Source organism: Pomacea canaliculata, linkage group LG4 (assembly GCF_003073045.1).
Source record: "Pomacea canaliculata isolate SZHN2017 linkage group LG4, ASM307304v1, whole genome shotgun sequence".
In the NCBI taxonomy this organism is placed as follows: domain Eukaryota; kingdom Metazoa; phylum Mollusca; class Gastropoda; order Architaenioglossa; family Ampullariidae; genus Pomacea; species Pomacea canaliculata.
In genome coordinates this window covers 18765369-18787484 of record NC_037593.1, presented here as the reverse complement: position 1 = coordinate 18787484, position 22116 = coordinate 18765369, and the positions used below count along the sequence as shown (strand labels likewise).

The 22116-nt window shown below is 37.5% G+C and overlaps 2 protein-coding genes and 1 long non-coding RNA gene across 5 annotated transcripts; 2 read left to right on the top strand and 1 right to left on the bottom strand.

Annotated features, from left to right (window-relative positions):
- Positions 1–106: 106 nt before the first annotated feature.
- LOC112562204 (rRNA-processing protein FCF1 homolog) lies at positions 107–5854 on the top strand. The gene is made up of 8 exons (XM_025235298.1): positions 107–181; positions 2921–2988; positions 3483–3551; positions 4057–4205; positions 4791–4863; positions 4998–5085; positions 5289–5383; positions 5647–5854. The coding sequence occupies exons 1-8, from the start codon at positions 179–181 to the stop codon at positions 5669–5671; spliced, it is 570 nt and encodes a 189-aa protein (XP_025091083.1). The 5' UTR covers positions 107–178; the 3' UTR covers positions 5672–5854.
- On the bottom strand, positions 5426–14675 carry LOC112562203 (protein amnionless-like). Of its 3 annotated transcripts, none has more exons than XM_025235296.1 (13): positions 14301–14675; positions 12419–12579; positions 11240–11339; positions 10261–10484; positions 9901–10059; positions 9397–9493; positions 8876–8961; positions 8339–8459; positions 8080–8163; positions 7658–7763; positions 7200–7362; positions 6416–6514; positions 5426–6117 (listed from the first exon to the last, which is right to left on the bottom strand). In XM_025235296.1, the coding sequence occupies exons 1-13, from the start codon at positions 14335–14337 to the stop codon at positions 6037–6039; spliced, it is 1518 nt and encodes a 505-aa protein (XP_025091081.1). In that variant the 5' UTR covers positions 14338–14675; the 3' UTR covers positions 5426–6036. The 3 variants fall into 3 exon arrangements, 2 of the variants coding, with proteins under 2 accessions (XP_025091081.1, XP_025091082.1); XR_003098807.1 differs by having other exon boundaries at positions 6082–6117; positions 7196–7362; XM_025235297.1 differs by lacking the exon at positions 5426–6117 and having other exon boundaries at positions 6372–6514; positions 7196–7362.
- A 1972-nt stretch (positions 14676–16647) lies between these two features.
- LOC112562797 lies at positions 16648–19635 on the top strand. Its single transcript, XR_003098929.1, has 3 exons — positions 16648–16919; positions 19034–19183; positions 19337–19635. It is a non-coding gene; the product is annotated as an uncharacterized LOC112562797 (long non-coding RNA).
- Positions 19636–22116: the final 2481 nt, after the last annotated feature.

Here is a 22116-nt window from a genome sequence, read left to right as displayed (position 1 = left end):
AAATACTTTCTAGAGTTTTAAAATTATGATAAGCATTTAGTTATATTTTAATAATTTGAATTCAATAGAACACACATTTTTGCTTGCATATATAAAATAATTCCAGCTTTGTATATTTCCGTGTTTTGAGTTATCTTTCTTAGTAACTACCGAGATCGTGGTACCGAGTAGCAGAAAAATGGTAACATTGTTCATTTGTTCTCTTGAATCTCTTCTTTAATCTCATTGCCGTAATCACCTTGTTTATAATTGGTTTTCTGATTTTTCACAGAATTTTTAGCTCTCAAATGTAATTAATTACAACTTCACTTAAGTAGTAAATTGTTACTAGCATGTTAAGGGTTTAGCACTGTAGTAAATAATATGTTGAATTTTTATAGCGCTTTTTTCCTACCATTACTGGCATGCTCAAAGCACATACTAAAAAGAAAAAGAAAAGAAAAACACACAAACATAAAAAGAACGGCAAAGAAACAGTTGTAGAGTGACTGTAAATGTGTTTTAGTGCCCTCTGAGACGGTAGCGCCAGCTCCACTACTGTTATTATTCAGATGCTTCTTTTCTGGAACAATCCTAAGCACAGCTCCAACCTTGAAATGTTCAGGAGAATATGAAAATCTCATTAGGCCTTGCATTGGTCGAAGCTCTGAAGTTTCCAGAGACAGGAATGTAGTATTGTACCATTGTTGACAGATATAGAAATAATTCTATTCTGGCAAGTGTCTCGCCCAAACAGATGCGCCGACCTATAGAGAAGGAAATGAACTCTTTGGATCGCCATAGTTTGCCGTCCTCTTCTATGAAACATTCAGGTCTTCATCTGTCGGGGTCACCCCAGATCTCTGGAGCTCTCAACATAGAATCCAGGTTGGGGATGACTAAAGTGCCTTTAGGGATTTGTATCCATTGATTGTCATATTCAGGGGAATGTCACAAACTTAGTCGCGCAGTGTTGACATAGCAAAGAACTTCCATTGTGACAGCCTCCACGTAAACTAACTAGGGTCTGTCTTGTATGCTGGGTGCTTTCTCTGTTCAAATAACACCGTGGATCTCCTCGTAGCACTTGTCCTGCACGTCAGGATGGCGAAGGAAGTAAACCTGAGGCCAGCAAATAATTTTAGAGCCCGTATCCATGCCACCTATGAATTTGTCAAAGACTACCTTAAGGAGATTAGCATCTTTAAAATAAACTTTATAATCTCACACTTGTGGTAAAATTGTTTAAAATTGAACACATCCGAATATGTATTTACTGTTTATGTTAGGTAATCCTGACTGCCTGTTGCGATGATGATGTATTTCTCTGATGTAGGCGCCAATGAAGTTGTCTCTTATGCTCTCCTGAAACCTGTATTAGTGCTCATCTACAAAAGGTTTAATAAACTCATTTAGCACAAGGCGCTGCAACTTAAGGTAATCTCCATGTAGGTGTCAAAGGTAAGGCATGATAGTGACTGCGGCACTCACTTCCCAGTAATTAACAATGGTATCCACCATCATCATGTTATTTCCAAAGACATTGTCATCATGAGAATTTCCTCTGTAAGATGAAACCTGGGTTCATCACCTCGAACCTGAATCAAAGATGCAAAGCAAACAGTGGAAATGCTGTGGTTCCCCACCCATGAAAAAATTTAAGCAAGTAGCATCCGTTTGCAAGGTGATGGTTTCTGTTTTTTGGATTCTGAAGGACTATCTTATACCATCGCTGAAGATCTAGACTTAACAAGTAGCAACCCGCATGGTCTGTCGATCAAAAAATAAAAAGCAGCATAGTTTACGTCAAAAAGTTTAAGTGTCAATAAAGAAGGTTTATAATCCTGTTAAGTCAAAAACCCAAAACAAGATGGAAGCGAAGAACAAGACACAGAAGCCATTAGTGGATGAAGATATTGATTGGAAGAAACGACACAGCACAAGCAGTGAGGAACAATCCAGAATAGACGAGAATGGCGCAACAAACATCACAGATCGGTAAAATATGCTAAAACAACACAGATCCATGGACAAAACAAAAAAGGCAGAGTGCTAGTCCCCTCCAGCCAGTTAGGCGAAGGGGCATCACTCTGTAAGTTTTAATATTAGACAAAAGATGTAAAATACAGACTTGATGACTTCATTTAGAAAGATTTTCCAAATTCATTACAAGGTTTAGCTGCTATATCCGCAAGAAATCAAAGAAACCAACTCAAACAGGTAGAGATACCTGCATCACTGGACGTGTGGTGTGGAAAGGAGCATTTGCTTCCTGGATTACAGTTTTTCAAATTAATTTTAGCACCCAGGGTGTAGCTTATGGCTACATATCTTTCATCTCATATAGCATTCTGTGTTTGTTGCGTGCGTACATATATATCTGTGGGGTTTTTTTTTCTGTAAAACGTCATAAGCCTGCCCATGGGCCCAGGGTATGGCGCTATTATAAGTTTACTGTATTATTATTATCTTCAAAGACCTTTAAGTGCTGACCCAACATCCTGTATTTATGTTTAATTCTATCCTTGTTTCTGACTAAAGTTAATAAAAGCAGTGTTAGATTTAATTCTACAATATTCATGAAGCCAGCATAAAAATTACATAATGAGATTGCAAAGATACTGTTTTGGGGCTTTCAAAGAAAGCTTTCTATATATGAGTGGCATAGAATAAATTATGCAAATTTTATTTAGGCAACTTTATATTATGCACTGTATTCTGAAAATTTGATAATAGTGAAATTTGATGGAATGCTGCATACTCCTTACATGGCTTCAAAATATCAGAGGGTTTGAAATCTGGTTGCAGAACTTGTTATTTACAATCAATAGCTGAAACTGTTGGTTTTTTTTTTTTTTTTTTTTTTTTTGCATTGTTCTGGTCATATACTTACATCAATGGTCTGCTGATAACACATTATGTTTCATTTTTATTTCACCAGGGGAAAGTCAAGAAGACTAAAAAGTTTGCTGAAATGAAGAGAATGCTCAGTTTGAAAGATTCCAGACTGTAAGATTACCATTAAATATTTCAGTAGTGTACAATATTACATTTCTTTAAAGCTGTATTTAGGTATAAAAATATTTATGCATCACATCATAATAATTCATTATTAAATCTTACACAATGACAATGAAGACTTAGTTGCCTTTTATTAAAGAAGTGTGACAAGGCATCTCCATTCCTCAGGCTGTGGTTGTCTTTGTTTCAGAAATTAAGATTATATTTTTTGGCAATAGTACATGAGAATTCTATTACTATTATCTAATTTATTTGAACTTATTTCTTACACTCCAAAACCATTTACAGTAAGCTTATATGTTTTTAAACCATGGGAGTTTTAATAAATGTTTAAATACAGACATTAGGAAGTAAAGTAACTTTATTGGTATGTGACACAAATGTCTTTTAAGTAACATCCTGTTTCAAACACACACAGAGAAAATACACAAGAGGTAATATCAAATGGTATCAGTATCGGACATGGTAATTTTTCTTTTCAGGAAAGCCAAAGATCGCCTTAAGAAGAAAAGGCCTGCCAAAAAACAGGAAAACTTGAGTGTCCGTGCTCTGTAAGCAGTTTTTATTTGAAATAAGCATTCACTTTTAATTAACTCAGTCTTGATGTCATGCAGAAAGATATTTTTAGGAGATTATATGTAATAGAGAGGTGATTCTTTCCAATCCATTTATTCCTATTGAGCAGTCAAACATCATATTTTTGAAAAGTTCAGTGTGATGATAAACTGAACCAATCATCTGCAGCAAAAGGTGTACCCTTCTGAAACTGTTATTTCAGTACATCAGGACTGAGTTAAAAAGTATGGATATTTAAATTCTAGCATGAAAACACACACAAACAAATGCCCTTACAAAAATGTCCTGCAGCACTCCTACCAAAGCATGATAATGATTTTTAATGTCTGGATGAACAAATCTCAAAGAATCTTTCACATGCCAGTAATCATTGGATATAAATGTGTCAAGTTAACATGTATAAACATATGCAGGTATAATAAATATACATTTTCCCTCTAGCTGTAGTCTTTTATGTAAATTACTGTGCTTTATTTCTAGTCCACAGGTGCCATCTTCATTGTTCTTTAACTACAATGAACGGCTTGGACCCCCTTATCACATTTTGGTCGATACCAATTTTGTCAACTTTTCAATTTCCAACAAACTGGATGTCCTACAGTCTATGAGGGTTTGCCTGGATGCACATTGTATGTAGCTTTATCTGTTCAGATTGTGTATGTGTTTGCTTGTTACTAATAGCAGAAGTAGCATTAACACACGTGTAGACAGCTATTCATTTGGCGCAGTGATGTGTTAGTATGCTGTGTTTTAGGATTAATGGCACCAAAGTTTTGTTCCTGGTTTAAATTTTGAGCATGGAGTTTTAGTTCTTCTTTCTATATTTCTTGATAATATTATCCCTAGTTCAGACAATTCAAAATATCCTTAGGCATTTGATGTTGTTGACAACAGTGACAAACATTTTGCTGTCCAGAAAAGTGCTTGATAAAGTTCATTTAGTGCCTGAACATCTCAGGGCTATTAATAATTATTGAATATTATGGCTACATATTGATCAATTTTGATAAAGTACAGTAGTTGGGTTTATTCTCGCAAATAAGTGGACGTGGATGCTGGTTTTGGCAAATATATATTATGATGTCCTTTAATATATTTTTTCATTGATAAAAGATGTATCCTTATAATTCTTTATTTTGTAATTTTACTATCTTCTTGACTTGCTTTGGTAAAGAACATTGTATTACAGAATTTATGTGTATCTTTGCTTCTAGGTATACCCTATGTTACTGACTGTGTGATGGCTGAATTAGAAAAGCTAGGAAGACGCTACAGAGTTGCACTGAGGTAACTTCTCAACTTATCTTTGATCTTGAAGGAATAACATTATAGACTTCAACACTTTTTTTCCCTAGAATTTTGTTGTGCTTTTTCCGGTTGTAGATTTGCTCATCTGTACTTATGCTAATTAATGTTTCCAGGATTGTGAAAGATCCTCGCTTTCAGAGGCTGCCTTGCTTGCACAAGGGAACATATGCAGATGACTGTCTTGTTCAGAGAGTAACTGAGGTAATGGCAAAAAGACATAATTTTGGAACCTGCAGAAATTTAAATGTTCATACCTGTTGAAAGGTAGCAGTAAATAAACTCAGAAATACTTCGCTTGCTATCTTCCCTTTATGACACCTAAAGAACAGTCTGAAATAACGTAGGATGTTAAGATAAATGTTTTAATTTCTTTGATATGCAAGATATGTTTTCTCTTTCTGCAGCACAAGTGCTACATTGTAGCAACAAATGATAAAGATCTAAAAAGAAGAATCAGGAAGATACCTGGTGTACCTATTATGTACATACACAACCACAGGTGATACTCAGATAATTTCATTCAAACATGCAAAAATCACACTTTTGGGATGGAAGTAAAATTTATTGTATTGTCAATTAAGTTGTGTATCTATTTCTAATGTACATCCAATCAAATTGTGTGTTTTGCACACAGTTGCTCACTGTATTTAATAAGCCATTGAACAAGATGAAACAAATTATAGGTGGAAAATATTTTCAACTATATTAATATTCTTTAACGATATTAATAGAGGCACAAAGTGGTTTGTTTTCTTTTTCCAGATATGCAATTGAGAGGATGCCATAAAGTTTCTGTCATAAAGTTTTCTTGACACAGAGACTTAAGGAAACAAAATTGTTTTGAATGAACATCTTTATACTGATGCTACCATCTATGTGTGCGACTTCTACAGCAGTTCAGTGCTGAGAGACAACATGTATATTTTGAAGGATGAGTCATGGCTGAAATAAAATAAAAGTTCACAAACAATTTTTGAATGCTTACAGTTGTCTTCTTTGGCCATGTTTATTATCAGGTAAATATTTTTATGTGCTACTGATCTTGGATATAAATGTACTATTAGTGTCTATGGGAAAAAAAATCAGTTTATGATGAAAGCTTGAAGCAGACTGTGAAATAAACAGATAACTGTGATTTAACTTGGCTGCTTCTTAGGCATTATTTTGTGCTTCAGATGCCTCCACATCAATTGATGTCTCTGGAATTGCAGCAGGGTCAGCAAAGAAGCTTCCCTGTTGAATGAAATTTTAATTTGTACTAAAAGAAAAAAAATGCTGCCTTAGAACCTTTACCTTGATCATTATCTGTGCAGTATTAAAGCAGATTTTTAAAGGGTTATTTAAAGGGTTTTTTCCCCCATTATATTTATGGAGTGGTTCACGTTATAAATTCATTTATTAGCAGCAGGATTTTTTTTTAAGTTTTAGTGGAACAACATCCTGGGTGAGATTAATATGTATCAACAGAATAGTGTTCCTGTAGGAAGAACCATTCTGCAACAAGAACAGTGCTATAGAGATAAAAACATACTGCTCCGTAGAGTGGATTGTTGAAGCCACTGGCACTGTCACCAGCATCAAATGTTGGCTGCTCTTCCTTGGGACTCCTTAATTCCATCTCACTTGGCACCTGCATAAGTCATTAGAACTGCTTCGTCATGTGGTAGTTATCTAGTGCAAGAGTAATTGTACTATTTTTCTTATTACAAGTAGCATTTGGAGAGGCGAAGTTTGAAAAGAAAATGTAGTAAACTCGTGAAAATTTTACAAGTAACCCAGTCTATTGTGTTGCTTGAAATATTTCTACCTTTCAGAGTTAACAGCGAGTTAAAAAAAAAAATTTGAATCAGTGATATGTTGAAAAGATGGATTTGCTCATGTCTTTAAAAGCTAATGAGAGAGCTGGGCATATGCTGTTTAGGCATATGTAGATCATTGGCCAACTTTCTTATATTTGCCCATGTTAGGTTCTTAAGCACTGCTTCTGGGTTTTTTTTCCTGGTATTGCATATGGATGACCTCTTACATCTGAATTCAGGAGTTACAGAAAAAGATGTTCTTTTGATAATGTATTTGTCTTTTCAACTTAGGACATGATGAATCTATTTCCACTATGCATTATGATCATGGTTTATTTCTTTTTATTTCATGTCAGTAGGTTGTCCTTTGAAGTTGACTTTGTGTATGTGTCATTCACTTTTTTAATTTCTTGCTTACGGATTCATCATTGGGATTGGACTACCACATTCGTGTTGTAGTGTGCCTACAAACGACAGTATCATTTTATCAGTTTTTTGTTTTCTTTGCTTACTTACATTTTTCTCAAATGGTGATGAATCATACAAGGGATTAGCAAAACCAGGATCTAGTGACCCAACAGTATGTGGAGGAGTGGCTGCACCTGATGGTGGTTCTCTCTTACGACCTAAATTCAGGTGCAGGTGTCTTCTTAAATGGATCCCTTGAAGTATCCTGGATCTGCAAATTACACAAATTTTGTACATTCCTTTCATGTATTATGTGGTAAGCATGTGTTAGTTGGTATTTAGTTTAAAGATTGTGCTTCACGGAATTTGCCTTTTTTTTTTTAAAGTCCTTAGAAATATAGTTAATTACAGTGTGTAGTATAACAAGTTATAATGGTCTTCTGTTCAGATTTAGGTATATTTTGCAGTGTTCCATTATAAGAAAGGTCTCTTGGAGAACTAGAAGCTTACTTCATGTTTTCATGCATTTTACTGATATAATAATAGTCAATACGTTTGTGATGTACCTTCCACACTTCCAAACCAGTAGAGCAATTGTGACAAAAGTCATCAGGAGAAGTACGCCGATGATAATGGCTGCAATTGTTAGTTTTGGGATTCCTTCCTGACCATCTGATAAAGATTGCAGAAACTCACAACTCAATATGTTCTAAGTAAATAGGACAATAGACACATTGTGCAAAAGACATCTTTAACTCTTCTTATACATTCACACCTGTGGATGCAAACATTTTCATATGTACAGCTCAATACGCCAATTCGTCTGCATTAAATAAGTCAATAATTTATGAGAAAAGCAAAGTGGCATTTAGTGATAGATCCGAGATCAAAAGAAGAAGAAGAGTTGAAGGATTCCTTTTTTTTGTGTAGACTGTAGTCTATGATATCACGGTTTCTCAAGTCTCGGAGCATTGCTTTTGAGTATTACCTGTCATTTTATCTGCTGTTTCAGTTCCTGAATCGACATAATTTATGTCGTTCAGTGCATATTTGTGACCACCAGTCTTCAAATCTAAAGAATAAAAAGAAAATTAAAAGCATCCATGGCAGTTGTAGAAAATGTAGTTTTGTATTAGTTAAGTGTATATGTGCTATCTTGCTAAATGCAAGGACAACAACAGTGCCTCATGCATTTTTAAAATAAAATTGATTTTTCTGTATACTATAATGATAAAAGTATGTTCCACCTGCATCAATATCTGCTTTGATTATGTGCGCTAATTTAGTGCTCTTGGAGCCAGTTTCACTCTGAAGGACAATCTGCACATTGCCAGGACTTGTCAGGGAGACTGCAGTCTGAACATCCGTCTGTAAGGAGAAGAGGTGTAGACAATAAGCATACATGATTACATGCTAGACTTGAAATTAACAAGCACTTTAAGATGGGCAGCAGAAATTTGCATTATTTGAATTCCTTCAAGTTCTCAATAGAGCTTAGTAATAATGTTTTCCATTTATTGTGCCTTGCTTAATATATTAACGTGAAATATAAATATATTGTTTTTGGAAAGTTTGCTTTCTTTCGTAAAATCTTTCCTGACTGCACTGCTGCAATATTGTTATGGTTTCTGAAGAAATATCAGTAAAATAATCCTTTATTCAAATATAGAGAAGTTAGATTTAGTGCAGTTTTATACAAATTAAGTTTTCAAAGCATTTCTAAAAGCCTTGTTTAATTATTGATGATAAGTGAAAAATTGTGAGAGCATAATCTCTGGGCTTACATTATTGTTAAAAAAATTTTGTTGTAGCAAGTTCTTGAATGCATCAAAGTTGAAACCTTGACCTGTTTTTCCATTAAGAACTGCTCCTGCAGGAGGCAAAAGAGTTAGGTAATCTGTACATATTAAAGTTTTGACATTGACATTTTACCATAAAACTGTAGAAATCGGAAAACAAAGTACTAAAGCCTATAAATAAAAAAACTGTTTGCATTATTCCCATTAATGAGGTTGCATCCCTTCCCCTTTGTGAGCTTTGTGAAGAAGGTAGAATTTAATATCATGCATGTATGTTTCATCTTAATGCACAACTATCTTTTAAGGTGGCAGCAGCATTTGTGGAATTCCAAAATTTTTAAGCTTGTTGCAGGATTGTCTGTGTAACTGGATTGCCTTGAATATTCACCACTGATTTGTAAACTAAGAGGACATGAATCTACATGATGGCAGAAACATTTTTTGCATGCATTGTTCAAGACTGGTTTCTGTCGAACCATTCTTGTCAAATTACATAATTGTCCTACCACACATATCACAACAGGCTCCAACTGGTTTAATGGGTAAACTGCAGGCAGCCCTTGAACATCTACGGGCTTGGACTGCACATATTTCACTTATTATCTGAAAAAAATTACAAATTACGTCTTATGTACATATATACATATTTGGTGAACAGAAGTCATGAGTGATTGTTAATGATCTGTTCAAACACAGCAGCTACAGACTAGTGACAAACTAATCTCAGCATCCACAAAAATCAATTGGAAAACATTTTTTCTACAACCTCCTTGCCTCAATGAAGAAAGGATGTGCACCTTAGGAGAAGCTTAAGAAAAAATATTTTGACGTAACATTGCAAACATATTTGTTGCAGATTGTTTTGATGGATTAGCAGAAGACAGATGACTGTGATGAATAGCCTGTTAACTACCATGTCCCTCATGCTCCCCAACATACACAGGCATATCTCCAACAACCATGATAGTTAAATGATGAAATAATGTATGGACTTTTGGTGTTGTCCTAACCTGATCATTTTCACTTCTGCATGGACATCGCCCATTGTTATTGCAGCCTTGGCGTGTTATTGTGATTGTTGTACCTGCTGCACTTGGTGACTTCACTGAGAAGATCTTTTGCCCATCTGAAGAATTTTGAAACTGGGCGAAGGTGCTGGTTGTGAAAGACTATTGTAGACATACACGCACATGTGTCCATGTGCAAACAGACATATTTGATTATAGATATTTTTTCTGAATATAGTAATAAAGAAATATTTACATACACATTGCAGTGAAAAAAGGATTTATTTAGCTAATTATCAGTAATGAATCATAATGATTAAGGAACTCTAAATAAATTGAACATTGTTTTAAAAAGAAGTTTACCTTGCCCATGAGTTTTAGTGTCTTAACAGTCAGCTTCAGATCACTGCCAAGGTTTATGTAGTAGGTGTGATAGCGTTGAAAGACAACATCATCGTTGACACAAGGAACTTGTTCTGTCTCCAGTAACATACTAGGTAGACAGTCATCACCATACTCCGTCTGAGTGGTACACCAGTTGTTTGGATCTACCCATTGTTGTGGGTGGATTGCTGTGAATTCCACATCTGATGTAAAGGGGAAAACCTCAATTATCTTGGGTTAATCCAACAGTTTATTAGTCTTAGGTCTTTCAACACTGATTGCCATGGAAGTCAGGCTGTTTTCTTTTCATGTTACAATATTTTTAGGTATCTCCTTCAGTGGCATACTAAGAATTTTTGGTGCTTGGGCTGAGTCCACTGGTTGTCATCCATGCATGGCTGGTTGATTTGGTGGTAAAATGCTTCCACCTAGAGGAGAGGGAGAGGGGCAAAAACCAGAGTATGTGGAGAAATCCCCTGATGGCCAGCCCTGTAAACAGGCGTCAAGCAGTGTCCCAAGACTAGGTGTGAACCCAGGGCCTCTCTGCAGCGGTGACAAGTGAGCGTTTTAAGCACTACACTAATGGGTGTCCCTTATCATCCATTAAAAAAAAAGTGACTTTAAAAGACATAACCAATATAACTGCTGTTGATTTTTGCATACGTTGACATTGGAGGTAGAGGGTTGTTGTGGAAACATGAAATCTAAAAAAAAGCTTTAAATCATCTTGTTTGTTAATAATTAAAGCAGTGAACGATTTGGGAGATGTGCCTCCATTATGGGGTCTGGAACAGCCACACACCTTGCCACTTAGACTGGTATGCCATTGACCTCCCTATAACTGCCCACTGTTGATCATTTGCATGGGCTGTCCCAATTTTTCTTTCCCTCCTTGTCTTACCCCACTCCCATGAGTATGTGCTTGAGTGAATGGATGTGTCTATGTATTGAATAATACCTCCACCAACTTCAGGGCAGCCAGCAGAGTCCAGAGGGGCCTGTGTAAAAGCCAGCTGCACATTGTTCCCTAGAATTATCTCTCCATTTGTTGGCAAAATCTGCACAGTAAATGCTTCAGTTTATAAGGAATATAAATACAATAAAATGTACACGGTTTAAATACGCAAGCTTGAGAAAACAGTGTGTAGTGCTGTTTAAAAGTGGAATATTTTTGTGACGTTTCAAAACATGCTTACAGAACAATAAATCATTAAAAATTCTTTTGCTGAGGCTATATATAGTTTTCATGAGGATTATTATAAAGTGGGAATATGAAATCAAGAGACATTAAGAAGATTAATAAAATATTTACAGCTGTGCCAAATTTGGCAAGATAATTTTAAAATAAAGGATTGATTCTGTAAGTGCCTTTGTGCTCAAGTATGAATGCATGCACTGGCATCCCCATACAAAATTTGTGCATCACTGACAAAGAAACAAAATTACAAAGCAAGTTTAAATATCTAACATAATGTTTAGAAAAAGAAATGCTATACTTAATACAAGGCCACAATATCCTGCACTGTCATTATATATATAATATTCTGGACTACGTACTACTCTTGTTTTTAAAAAATCTTGACCACAAACTACTCACGATTACTCATCCTGACATCATACAATACACGTGAATTATATATATTCAATGCTCGTATAAGGTCGACCGTGCTCTTAGAGCTTGAGAAAAGAACGAGATATGGACAACAGACGAAAGACAGACGGCTAAACAATAGAACTGATGACTATAATACAAGACAAATATAAAGAGGAATCGGGTAACAGGGACTGAGGGTATCGTGAATCTGCAGAGGAAGACGACCAGTAGGGAATTAATAGCAAATAGACTGGAAAAACCAGTGAAGTCTTCACTAAATAAGTGAAAGAATAATTACGTACAGGTCATGCCACAGTATATAGTAGTATAGCAAGAAACGTGTACACGATGCCTTTATTGTAGACACCACACGCATATAACTGAATAAAGACCTGTTCACTCAGTCATTTTACGTGCTGATTTATTCTACGAGTGATATCCTAATGTTCATGTGTTCAGCTCGTACCAACAGAAATACAAGTAATGTATTACAACACAAACGTTATTGCTTTTCGTTCGCCATTTTCGGAGAACCAGACTCACCAGTTCTTGCAGCGTGGTGTTCATCTGCATATAAACGACTGGACTGTCGTCAGGGATTAACACACGGTCGTTACCGCACGGTGCTCGGCCTACGTTCCAGTTGTGAGGGTTCTCGAAGTTGGTGTCTGGCAGCCATCGTTTGTACGCAGCACTACTGGTATCTGTAAAATCAAATATATATAGGTGTGCATAAGGTGACCAGACGTTTCGGGGGCGAAAGCGGGACACGTGACGATGATGGTGTCGACACCGTCAAAGAACGCCGAAAAAAGTGATTTTTAAAGACAATCGGGACATTTGATGGACTTGCCAGAAAGCCAGAAAGCGGGACATTGGGCGTCCCGCCAGATTAGCAGGCGGGACACGAGGCCTAAAGCGGGACTTCTGGTCACCTTAATTAGGTGTGCATGCAGGAGCATGTGTGTACTACGCGTGTTCTCTCAAATGTTTTGTGTCCGCGCATCACTAAGACGTACGCTATCTCTGTGTGTGTATATATATATAGCAGACTGAGGTCTTATATATAGCCGACTCTACTCGATCAGAGAAAGAAGTAATTATAGTGTCAAAGTGAGAAATGTCATGAAAATAATTTCATATATCCCACAGTTCTTGATTAAATCATTTGATCATTTAATTAATGGTCTATTAATTGTTGTCGGTTGGTTATATAGTTTTATTTCTTATATAGTTGACACTATATGTAGGTGAATACAGCAATAGATTAAATACAGTTAATTTCGGTCTATTGAGCACAACTATATATACACCGCAACCACTATTTTTTTAATCTCTTCTTTTTTCACAAATATACAAGCCGCCTGTGTGTGTGTAGTCGAACTTCCGTAAGTCGAAATTCTCCCTAACTCGAATTTGGTTTCCCGTTACACCAACGCATATCAACATCCGTAGGTCAAGTCGGTCTAGCCAAAAAACTTCCACAACTCGAATAATTTTAAGCTGGTCAGCATATTGAAACCATTTGAAAAAAACACATGCGCGATAAGCGCGACTCCGTCTCCGCAGCGTGCCGGATCGAGTGTCTAAGAATGACAACAAATGAATATTTGGTTAAAATTAAACATCCACAGTGAAAAAAATTGTTCTTTTTTCGACGAATTAAAGATTTTTTAAAATCAATTCCTTACACTGAAGCTTTGACTTATAGAAGTTCAACTGTATATACAACTTGAAAGCTGCATCCTTATAGGCATTTCATCTCGTTTTCGGCATGGTGTGAATCTGAATGCTTCAACTGTATGCGGCTTTGATTTTAAAATGTGAACAGTTATTACTGTAACATTAACACTTTAAATACCAACCTGAATGGTTTGCGTTTTTTGCCGATATCGGTAGATATATAAAGGCGATGTAAAACTAACCTGTAAATTTCAGCGTCCAAAACTGATCCGTTGATTAATTATCCGCTAGCAAAGTACCAACGTGACGTAGTACACTTTTCAGGGAGCTCGTTGATCCCTGGTGTGAATCGTATCGGATTCAATTCCGTTAACCCATTAACCGATTAACGGATGGGTTTTGGAAGCTGAATTTTAAGTTTACGGGTTAATTTTATATCGCCTATATCTACCGAATTCTGAAAAAAAAAAAAACAAACAAAAAACCGCAAACCATTAACCGATCAGGTTGGTCTTTAACATGGAGCTCATCGAAAAATTAATCTAAACCTGTTCTCTTTCATTTTACTAAATTAATGACCAACATATAGATAGGTGGAAAAATGCCAGACACTGATACTGATACCTTAGTTTGTATTACTACTTCAATACGATTATTTTGTCTGCACAATTACTCTCAAAAATAACGTTAGCAGAAAGTTGTATAAATGTTGAAGCATATGTAATGTGAATAAATAACTCACCGATAAAAAGAAAGAGGAAAACAATTATCTTCATCATATTTTCAAGCAAGTGCCTCTTCTTATTTATGTTAATTTTCTTAGACTCCTTGGGCTTCTCACAACCAATATTCTCCCAGATCCAGGGTTTAAGAAATCCAGTTGTTTGTACAGGTCCTCGTATAACTTTGTCTATACAGCCTACCACGCACTGAAAATCACGGTCGCAGGAACAGAAAAGAGAGGTAAACACATATGGTAAAGATAAGACGAGCCACAAAATATTCCTCGCCACTTGTCTGCGCAGCAACGTGATCCGGGAACCGCCCCCTTCATTTGCTGTACGTACTGTGACGTGGACGTGCGTGCTAGTGACACCCAGGTACCACGAGCCTCTCACTGTGCTATCACCTCCTTCTAATTGTTATAAATCCTGTTTCACTCACACACTCACACACATACACGTACGTGACCACACACGCATCTACACATTCCCGCGAGGAGTCACATCTCATTCTATTTACAGTAAATATGGTAAGCATTCGGTCAACGAAAGCTGTGTGCACACTTTTGCACTAAGCAAAACCTAAACTACGTCTTTAAAAAAGTCTTCTTACGTTTGTATCTGACCCGTTTAACCATATCCACAGTCCCGTTCTGCCCCTATATGAAAACAAAATAACAATTAAACCATGTAAAGGTTAAGGGTTAGGAGTGTTTAGTCTTGAGGTCAGAGTCTCAGATAGAGGCACACAAACATAGAGAAACATTCATGCACACAGACACGCATACATACACACAGAAACATTTGTGGGTGTCTACGTTGACCTGTTGTAAATTTTCTGCCTATTATTTGACACAACTTCGTCATTGTGCAAACTGTTTGCTTGTTTGCGGTCTTTCGGTTTTCACCTACATGTTTTTATTGCCACATTCATCTACTGCCATAACCGTTTCTTTGAGCAATTCGTTGAAGATATCACACAGTTGATGCCGTGTGCTTTATCTAGGTACCGTCACACGTACACGCCTTCCTGCTGGTGGACAGCGGGCGATCGCATAAAAATGGCTCGTTTTAAATTCAAAGTATTTCATGGACTATTAGGAACAGAAATATCCCTTTTAAATCACAATAAGGAACAACGTATGTTCAGCGTATGTGCTTGATTTGTGTGACAGGGAGAATAATGTGCATTTTGTGAGGATAAATGGTACCCGACACGAAAATCGGCAAGCCACGCGCGGTGTGCAATGTCACGTGTTTTATGGTTGTGCTCAGTATTTGTGCTCGCGCTCACAAGCTTTCACAACGAATAGTGATGTATACATATTGTATTTCTTAATAAATTTAAACAGTTCTAAAGCACAATAATGCGACCCAAAATATCGTCCCGCTTTAGGCCTCGTGTCCCGCCTCCTCATCGGGCTGGACGCCCAATGTCCCACTTTCTGGCTTTCTGGCAAGTCCATCGAATGTCCCGGTTGTCTTTAAAAATCTGAATACCGTACGCTGATTCGCATCCGGCAAAGTCAGAGGAAAGGCCCCTCACAGCGCCCCCTCACTTTTTTCGGCGTTCTTTGACGGTGACGACACCACCATCGGCACGTGTCCCGCTTTCGCCCCCGAAACGTCTGGTCACCTTAGTCACTTTTGAAATAATGTAGTTCGCGAACCACGTACAAAATACCATCCGGTTCCTGGGTGAGCGCGAAAGAGCATTTTCTGCTGAATCCGGTGGGGTATGACATAGCTCTGTCTTTTAAACTTTGTATTTCTCTCGACAACATCAGTACTCTAGCAGCTTCCTTCGCTTTTCGTAAGATGGCTAGAGGCTGACAGGCCAACGGATTTCAGTTTAAAATTCGTTGGGTTCTATTTAAGTATAAGTTTTTCTTTTCCTCGAGAACTTTAAAATTGTTAAGATGTGTTTACTTTTATATATCTAAGAGTAGTTGTAAGTTACTTCACAGATAGACTATGGATATTAAAGCAGAGTATTTATAAATGTTGTCCATTGACTTGATTGACATAAAATTTCGATTGTTGAGATTGAAATATTTTTAATGCTTTATCTAACATCGGAGTCTGTAAAGGCGTTGACGACAGTTATAAAAAAAAACAAAAAAAAAAACATTCTTTGTAGTTATTTTAAGTACACAATGCTCTTGCCTTTTGCTAAATAATCTACAATTTGTTGCATTTTAAGTTTTAATCGAAGTTGATAAGAATTACTATAATGAAACCAAATCATAGAAGTACCCATAATTGTTATTTCAGTACAGATGTTTATCTCACTATTCAAACTAGCTTGAAGAGCTGTGTTGGGATGAATGATGTACAATGTGTTGCTGTTTGCCATGTTGTAGGTGTGTCCGTCTGTGTGTTTGCAGGAAAGACGATGACGGACGGCAAGAAGAAGCAGGGGGAGATGGCAGTGATGGGGGATGTGGTCATCCTCCTCTGCATTCTGCTATCAGTTGGCTCCCAGCTGGTGGGGATGCTGGTGCCGGGCTGGTGGGTCTACCCGGCCAACGACAGTGGCTCCATCAACGCCAGCACCACGACCTACGGCTTGTGGGTGACGGTCATTTGCGTGGAGGGCGACTGCAATGAGATTCCTACAGACACATCAGGATCAAACGGTTCGTTTCGAAGAAAGAAAAAATATTATCAGAAACTTGAGCAGACATTCTTTTGTCTTTAATATAAACTACAAATAATTTTGCTTTGTACGTAACGTGTTTTCTTATTATCAAAGTAATTGTGACATTAACAAATGATTGATTTGGAATGTTCTAAAAATCAGTTGTGAAGTAGGTGTTTGCCTGAGTATGGATTATATATATATAGATAGAATGAGGAAGAGAGAGATACCCAATGTAGTAACATCCGTCTGTTCCCGTCAAAATCCTTCCAGACATAATATGCATCAATAGTCTTCAGTTGTATCGAATTATTGTAACAAACTGTTACATTTGCTTATTGTGACACACTACTTTATATTTGCTTACTTCGCAGTTTGTTTTTGTTTGTGTTGTTTTCGTTTGTTTTTATTGATAAGGGAAAAGAGAGTAAAAAATTTCAACAGTGAAGTAGTAAGATCCTTCTAATGTTTCAACTTTAAAAATAAAACAAAAATTGTATTCGATTAGCATTATCTAGATGTAGACGGCTGTGTGTCTAGGAACCTTGACATTTTATCTGGGATCTCGTACATTTTTTTTTTTTTTTGGGTGGTAATAATATTAACTTCATGTTTGCGGGAGATGCACATTCTCGTATGCTTCAATTATTTAATGAAACTAGCTAATATCTGTCAGTAGTGAGTTTGTAAAGCGTTTCAAAGCTGCCACAGATTAAATAATAGTTTAATTACTTGTGTTAAATAGCCAGCTACTCTTAGAAAAGATAACTCTCAAAATACCATTCGACTTCTTTCTCACAGTGGTGCAGCTCCGTGCTTAAGATGAATATATATTTTCTGTTGTTTTTGTTTTTGGTAGCATGAATACCTAATTGTTATCAAAACTTTAGTCGACAGAAATGAATGTATTGTTTACAACTTTCATCGCTCAGATTTATTCCCGTTTCTCTGTAACACTAAACGTTAGCACATTAAGGTTGAAGAACAGTTTAGCAGATGAAGACAGGAAAGCTGTAGTAGGACCACCGGTGAGAACTCCAGAACAAAACTGTAAAAAACTCAATTGATTTGCTGTCTGAGCGGGTATTAATAGGATGGTGTAGAGGTTTAACCAGACAGTAAACTATCAAACCCTTAGGGGTGTAATTAACGTACACATTTTATTGTTTGCGATGGACCCGGTGTTGCGATGTACGAGTGTCACGTGCACTCAGACCGAGCTGCGCGGACTGACACCGAGGATGGTTATCATCGAGCCTCGTGTTCAGATGGAGATGGGGGAAAGTGTGTGAAGAGAAAAGAACTTTGCAGGAGGACTGTTAAAGCACTACTCTAGACCTAATCTAGAAACATTAATAGAGGGACTGTAGTGGTGGTAAGGGGACGCCTAGAAATATCCAGTACTTCTCACTTCAGACAGTAAACACTTTCTCCGCATCCGAGTAACAGCTGTGGGTGCCGTGGGCAAGAAGTTCTCAGGGTGTGGACAGATGGTCCTGACGATACGAGCAGGTTGTAGATGTTGATGAGTTTAGTGCCGCGAGTAAGCCTCAGTCCCCACCCTCACCCCGGAGCAGTAAGTTGAGAGTGTTAGCGGAAAGCGGCAATTAACCCCGGTATTATTCCTCGTTTTCTGTTCCACCATTAAATATAACCGTCTGATGAAAGGATAAGAAGTATTTTATATTTTTCGTTCAATCTTGTTCAGGTTTATAACAACTGTTACATAGAAGTGTTTAATTATTTCTGTTCCTCATTTAACAGACTTATTATTATTGTGCATTTAGGTGTGGTGTATGCACTTTGCACTTTGTATTTATATGACTATACGAGGTGTAGGATCCTTCAGGAAAAATATCCAGATCTTCTCTTTTGCCTTTGCCAATGCTTCAAAAACAAATACAATTAAAAAGATTAAAATAAGTAGTTACTTGTATCTATCTTAGAAATTTAAAAAGAAAAAAATTACAGCTGATTATTTGAAAAATATGGTAATGTAGCGAAATGTGGTTTGATATGTAACGAAAAAGTGGTTTGTCCTGCTGACTACTGTTTAATTCCTTAAATCAGCACTTAAGTGGTTAATGTGTTCTGTCCTCCATGTCGTTGCAGCCTGGCTACAAGTAACTTAGGTGTTTGAGAGTGTGGCCGTTGGGTTCTGCCTGCTGGCGGCAGCCTGTCTCGTGGTGACCAACCTGAGAAGCGAGTTAGAACTCTTCCTTTTGCTGCGCCGCCTTTCTGTCTTCCTACTCGCGGCTTCAGGTGGGTTCCTCCCCTGAGCAGTCATCAGCAGAGTTCTGAACCTGTTCTTTTCAATTTGTAAAGATGTAATTTTAACAGCCTAGTGGTCGCTAGTAACAGCGACACTGTCAGCGATCACGATTTTAACTCTTGTTTACTTCTTCTGTCATTCAGCAACTTCTGTCTTGATCGGAATGGCGGTATTTCTGAAGAAGTCTTCAGGTCTAGCTCGCTACCCGCTGCGCAGCACCTTTGTTGGTCGTCTGGAGTGGCCCATCGCATTCTCCATCGTGTCGGCCTGTCTGACGGTCTTCGTGGCCGTCATCATCGGCGACAAGCTTCGCCGGCAACACCAGGAGGACCTCACCGTCCGCCCAGTGCCGTAGTGGTGTCAGCCTTGCATGCAACACATTCTCAAACAACGATGGGATCATTCTGCCATGGATTGTTTGTGCTAGAGCATCAACAGCCTCTTCAAGACAAATGATGACTAAAAGCGTGAGCTCGGCTACGATTTTTGTGCCGAAATCTCAGACTATCTTGTACAGTCAATGATGACAAGTGTCACAAATGTTGTCCGTTTATAATAGATAAGAACTCCGTCTCTGAAGTGCATTCACGGAGCTGATGTACGAGAAGAGACCTGTGAAGTTACCGAAATTTTTTTTTGACTATATTTTTGCTTCTATGGATATCAGTAATTAATCTTTATCGTCTTTCATTGTTTTATCATGTCACATATCTAATTCTTCAAAATACTAACAAATTATCATGTCACTAATTTGTTACTGTTGGGACATATCATGTAACTAATCTTGCCTGGATTGGCTTTGGCATGTTAATCAGACTTTAACCAGGATTCCTGCTCATTGCACCGATATTACTGATATACTGCCGACCTGCTTTGTATGTACTTCCGACTTATTAAGAGCGTTTAGCCGAATTAACCCCTGTAACCTGATATTAACCTGATAGTAACCTGACAGTTTGTGTCGTCATCTTTATTTTTACTGCTGTTGCTGCTTACCTACAATTTTTCTTCTTTTCTTCTGTTTTTTAAGTACTGCTGTTTTCGCGTTTCGTTATGTATATTTTACATCAAGGAACAAAATTCGTACAAGCCACACGAATCTGATTTTGATAGGAAATTGTCTGATTTCGTGTCCAGTTTGGAGCTTTCTCCGCCTAAAGAGACTTTTCGCAGTTCTTTCCAGTTTTATCAAGTGGATTTGCACCCTCATGAGCTCATTAGTGCAAGCACTTGCACTGGGCGCTCTCTGTTTCACACACACACACGTATTACACACGCACGCATAAACACACACACAGCAGAAGAGAGAGAAGTACATGTAAAACACAAGATAGAAGAAGGGAGAAAAATGGATTGGTGAGTGAATGTACAAGAGAGAGATTGTAGTCAGATGGCCAACTTGCTTATATGACCCACTACCTACTGTTTTCATTATGCTTGCAAACGTTTTGAAATAAACATTTCATATTTTCTACCTTCAGTAATGTTTGGACAGATCCCCACATAACCGTTTTACATTTTTCTACCTTAGGACGGTATCAACGCTTGGCAATCCCTTACTTCATTTTCCATCACTCCTTCATTCGACAGCAGAAGTAAAAGCCGAGGGCTGCCACGTGAGATGCTATCGGAGGCAGGAGAGGAAAGAGCTGTTCTTTACGCCTCGTGGCCCGGGGGAAGGCAATTTTTAACTGTAGTCCTGTCCTCCCGATGTCAGCGCAGAAGTGAACTGACAGTAAAGAGTCGCTAAAGCTGAACTCCCAAAATGTAAAGCCCTTTCCTGTAAACAAGAAAACAAATTTAAATTCCGTTTGCGTAGCTTAAATTGAAAGTCTAAAAAACTGGACAATATTTTAAGGATTGACAACCCTCCTCGGAATTGTGTTAACAATCGTTCACAAACGCACTTTGGGGAAAAAGAATGGTTTTCATTCACATCACCCAATAGCAAAGCCCACATAACTGCTCAAGATTCTCCTCGTTGTGGACGTGACGAAGTCTGGAAGCTTGACAGCTTTAGGAGTTAAACTCAGTTACGAACCTGCCTTTCTTAAACCTGCTTCAAGGCTCAACCACTAACACTTCTGCCCTTGCATCACAGAGACCCTGGTACAAAGTGCATCTTCTGTCCTGACCTTTTTATTAACCTTTTTTATTATTATTTTCAGCTCAGAATTCGCACACAAAATCACACCGGCACACATTTCACAGTTTGCATTCTGATGCGTGAGTCCTTCATTGCGGCTTTGTTTTGTCTTCTATTTTCATTGCTCACCCCTAACATTTCACTCCCACAGATCAAGTGATATACTTCTTTCGATGAAAGTGTATAAAGTTGGTTTGTTCAGCCATGTCAGTCCCTTTTTTTCTGTTTGTTCTCGTTATCTCCCTCTTATCCTCGTTTCTCTCTCGCTCTCTGTGTCATTAGCATCATTTATTATCAAAATGAGGCTTCATTTGTAATGAAATAACATTGTAAAACAGAGATAAAAACATAACTGTCATCAAAGTTAGAAAGCAGTGCACACTCTTTGATGTCTGTGACATCACGACTGTCCTTTATCTCGAGTTCTCGCGAGACTTGGTGAAAGATGAAAGAAAACCTCGCGTGTATTGTCACGTGGACACTGCACTCACAGTGGTTTGTCTGAACACGTTTGTGGTCATGTCCCCTGAAGTCAAAGCAAAATTTGGATAATTGTATCAAATATTCCAGAGATGTCCTCCACATTTATTTTTATTATTTCGCTCGCGTTTAGCGCGGACAGTTTTTACTTTTGAATTTGTATGCCGCTGCTGATAAAGATTCACGCTTTTTTTTAAGGTCAATTAAAGTTTGGAAAAACTTCAGGGTGTCCTGAAAATTGTATTGACAGACAAATCTGACAGATTGTTTCTTTCATGTGTCCCACAATTTTTCTGC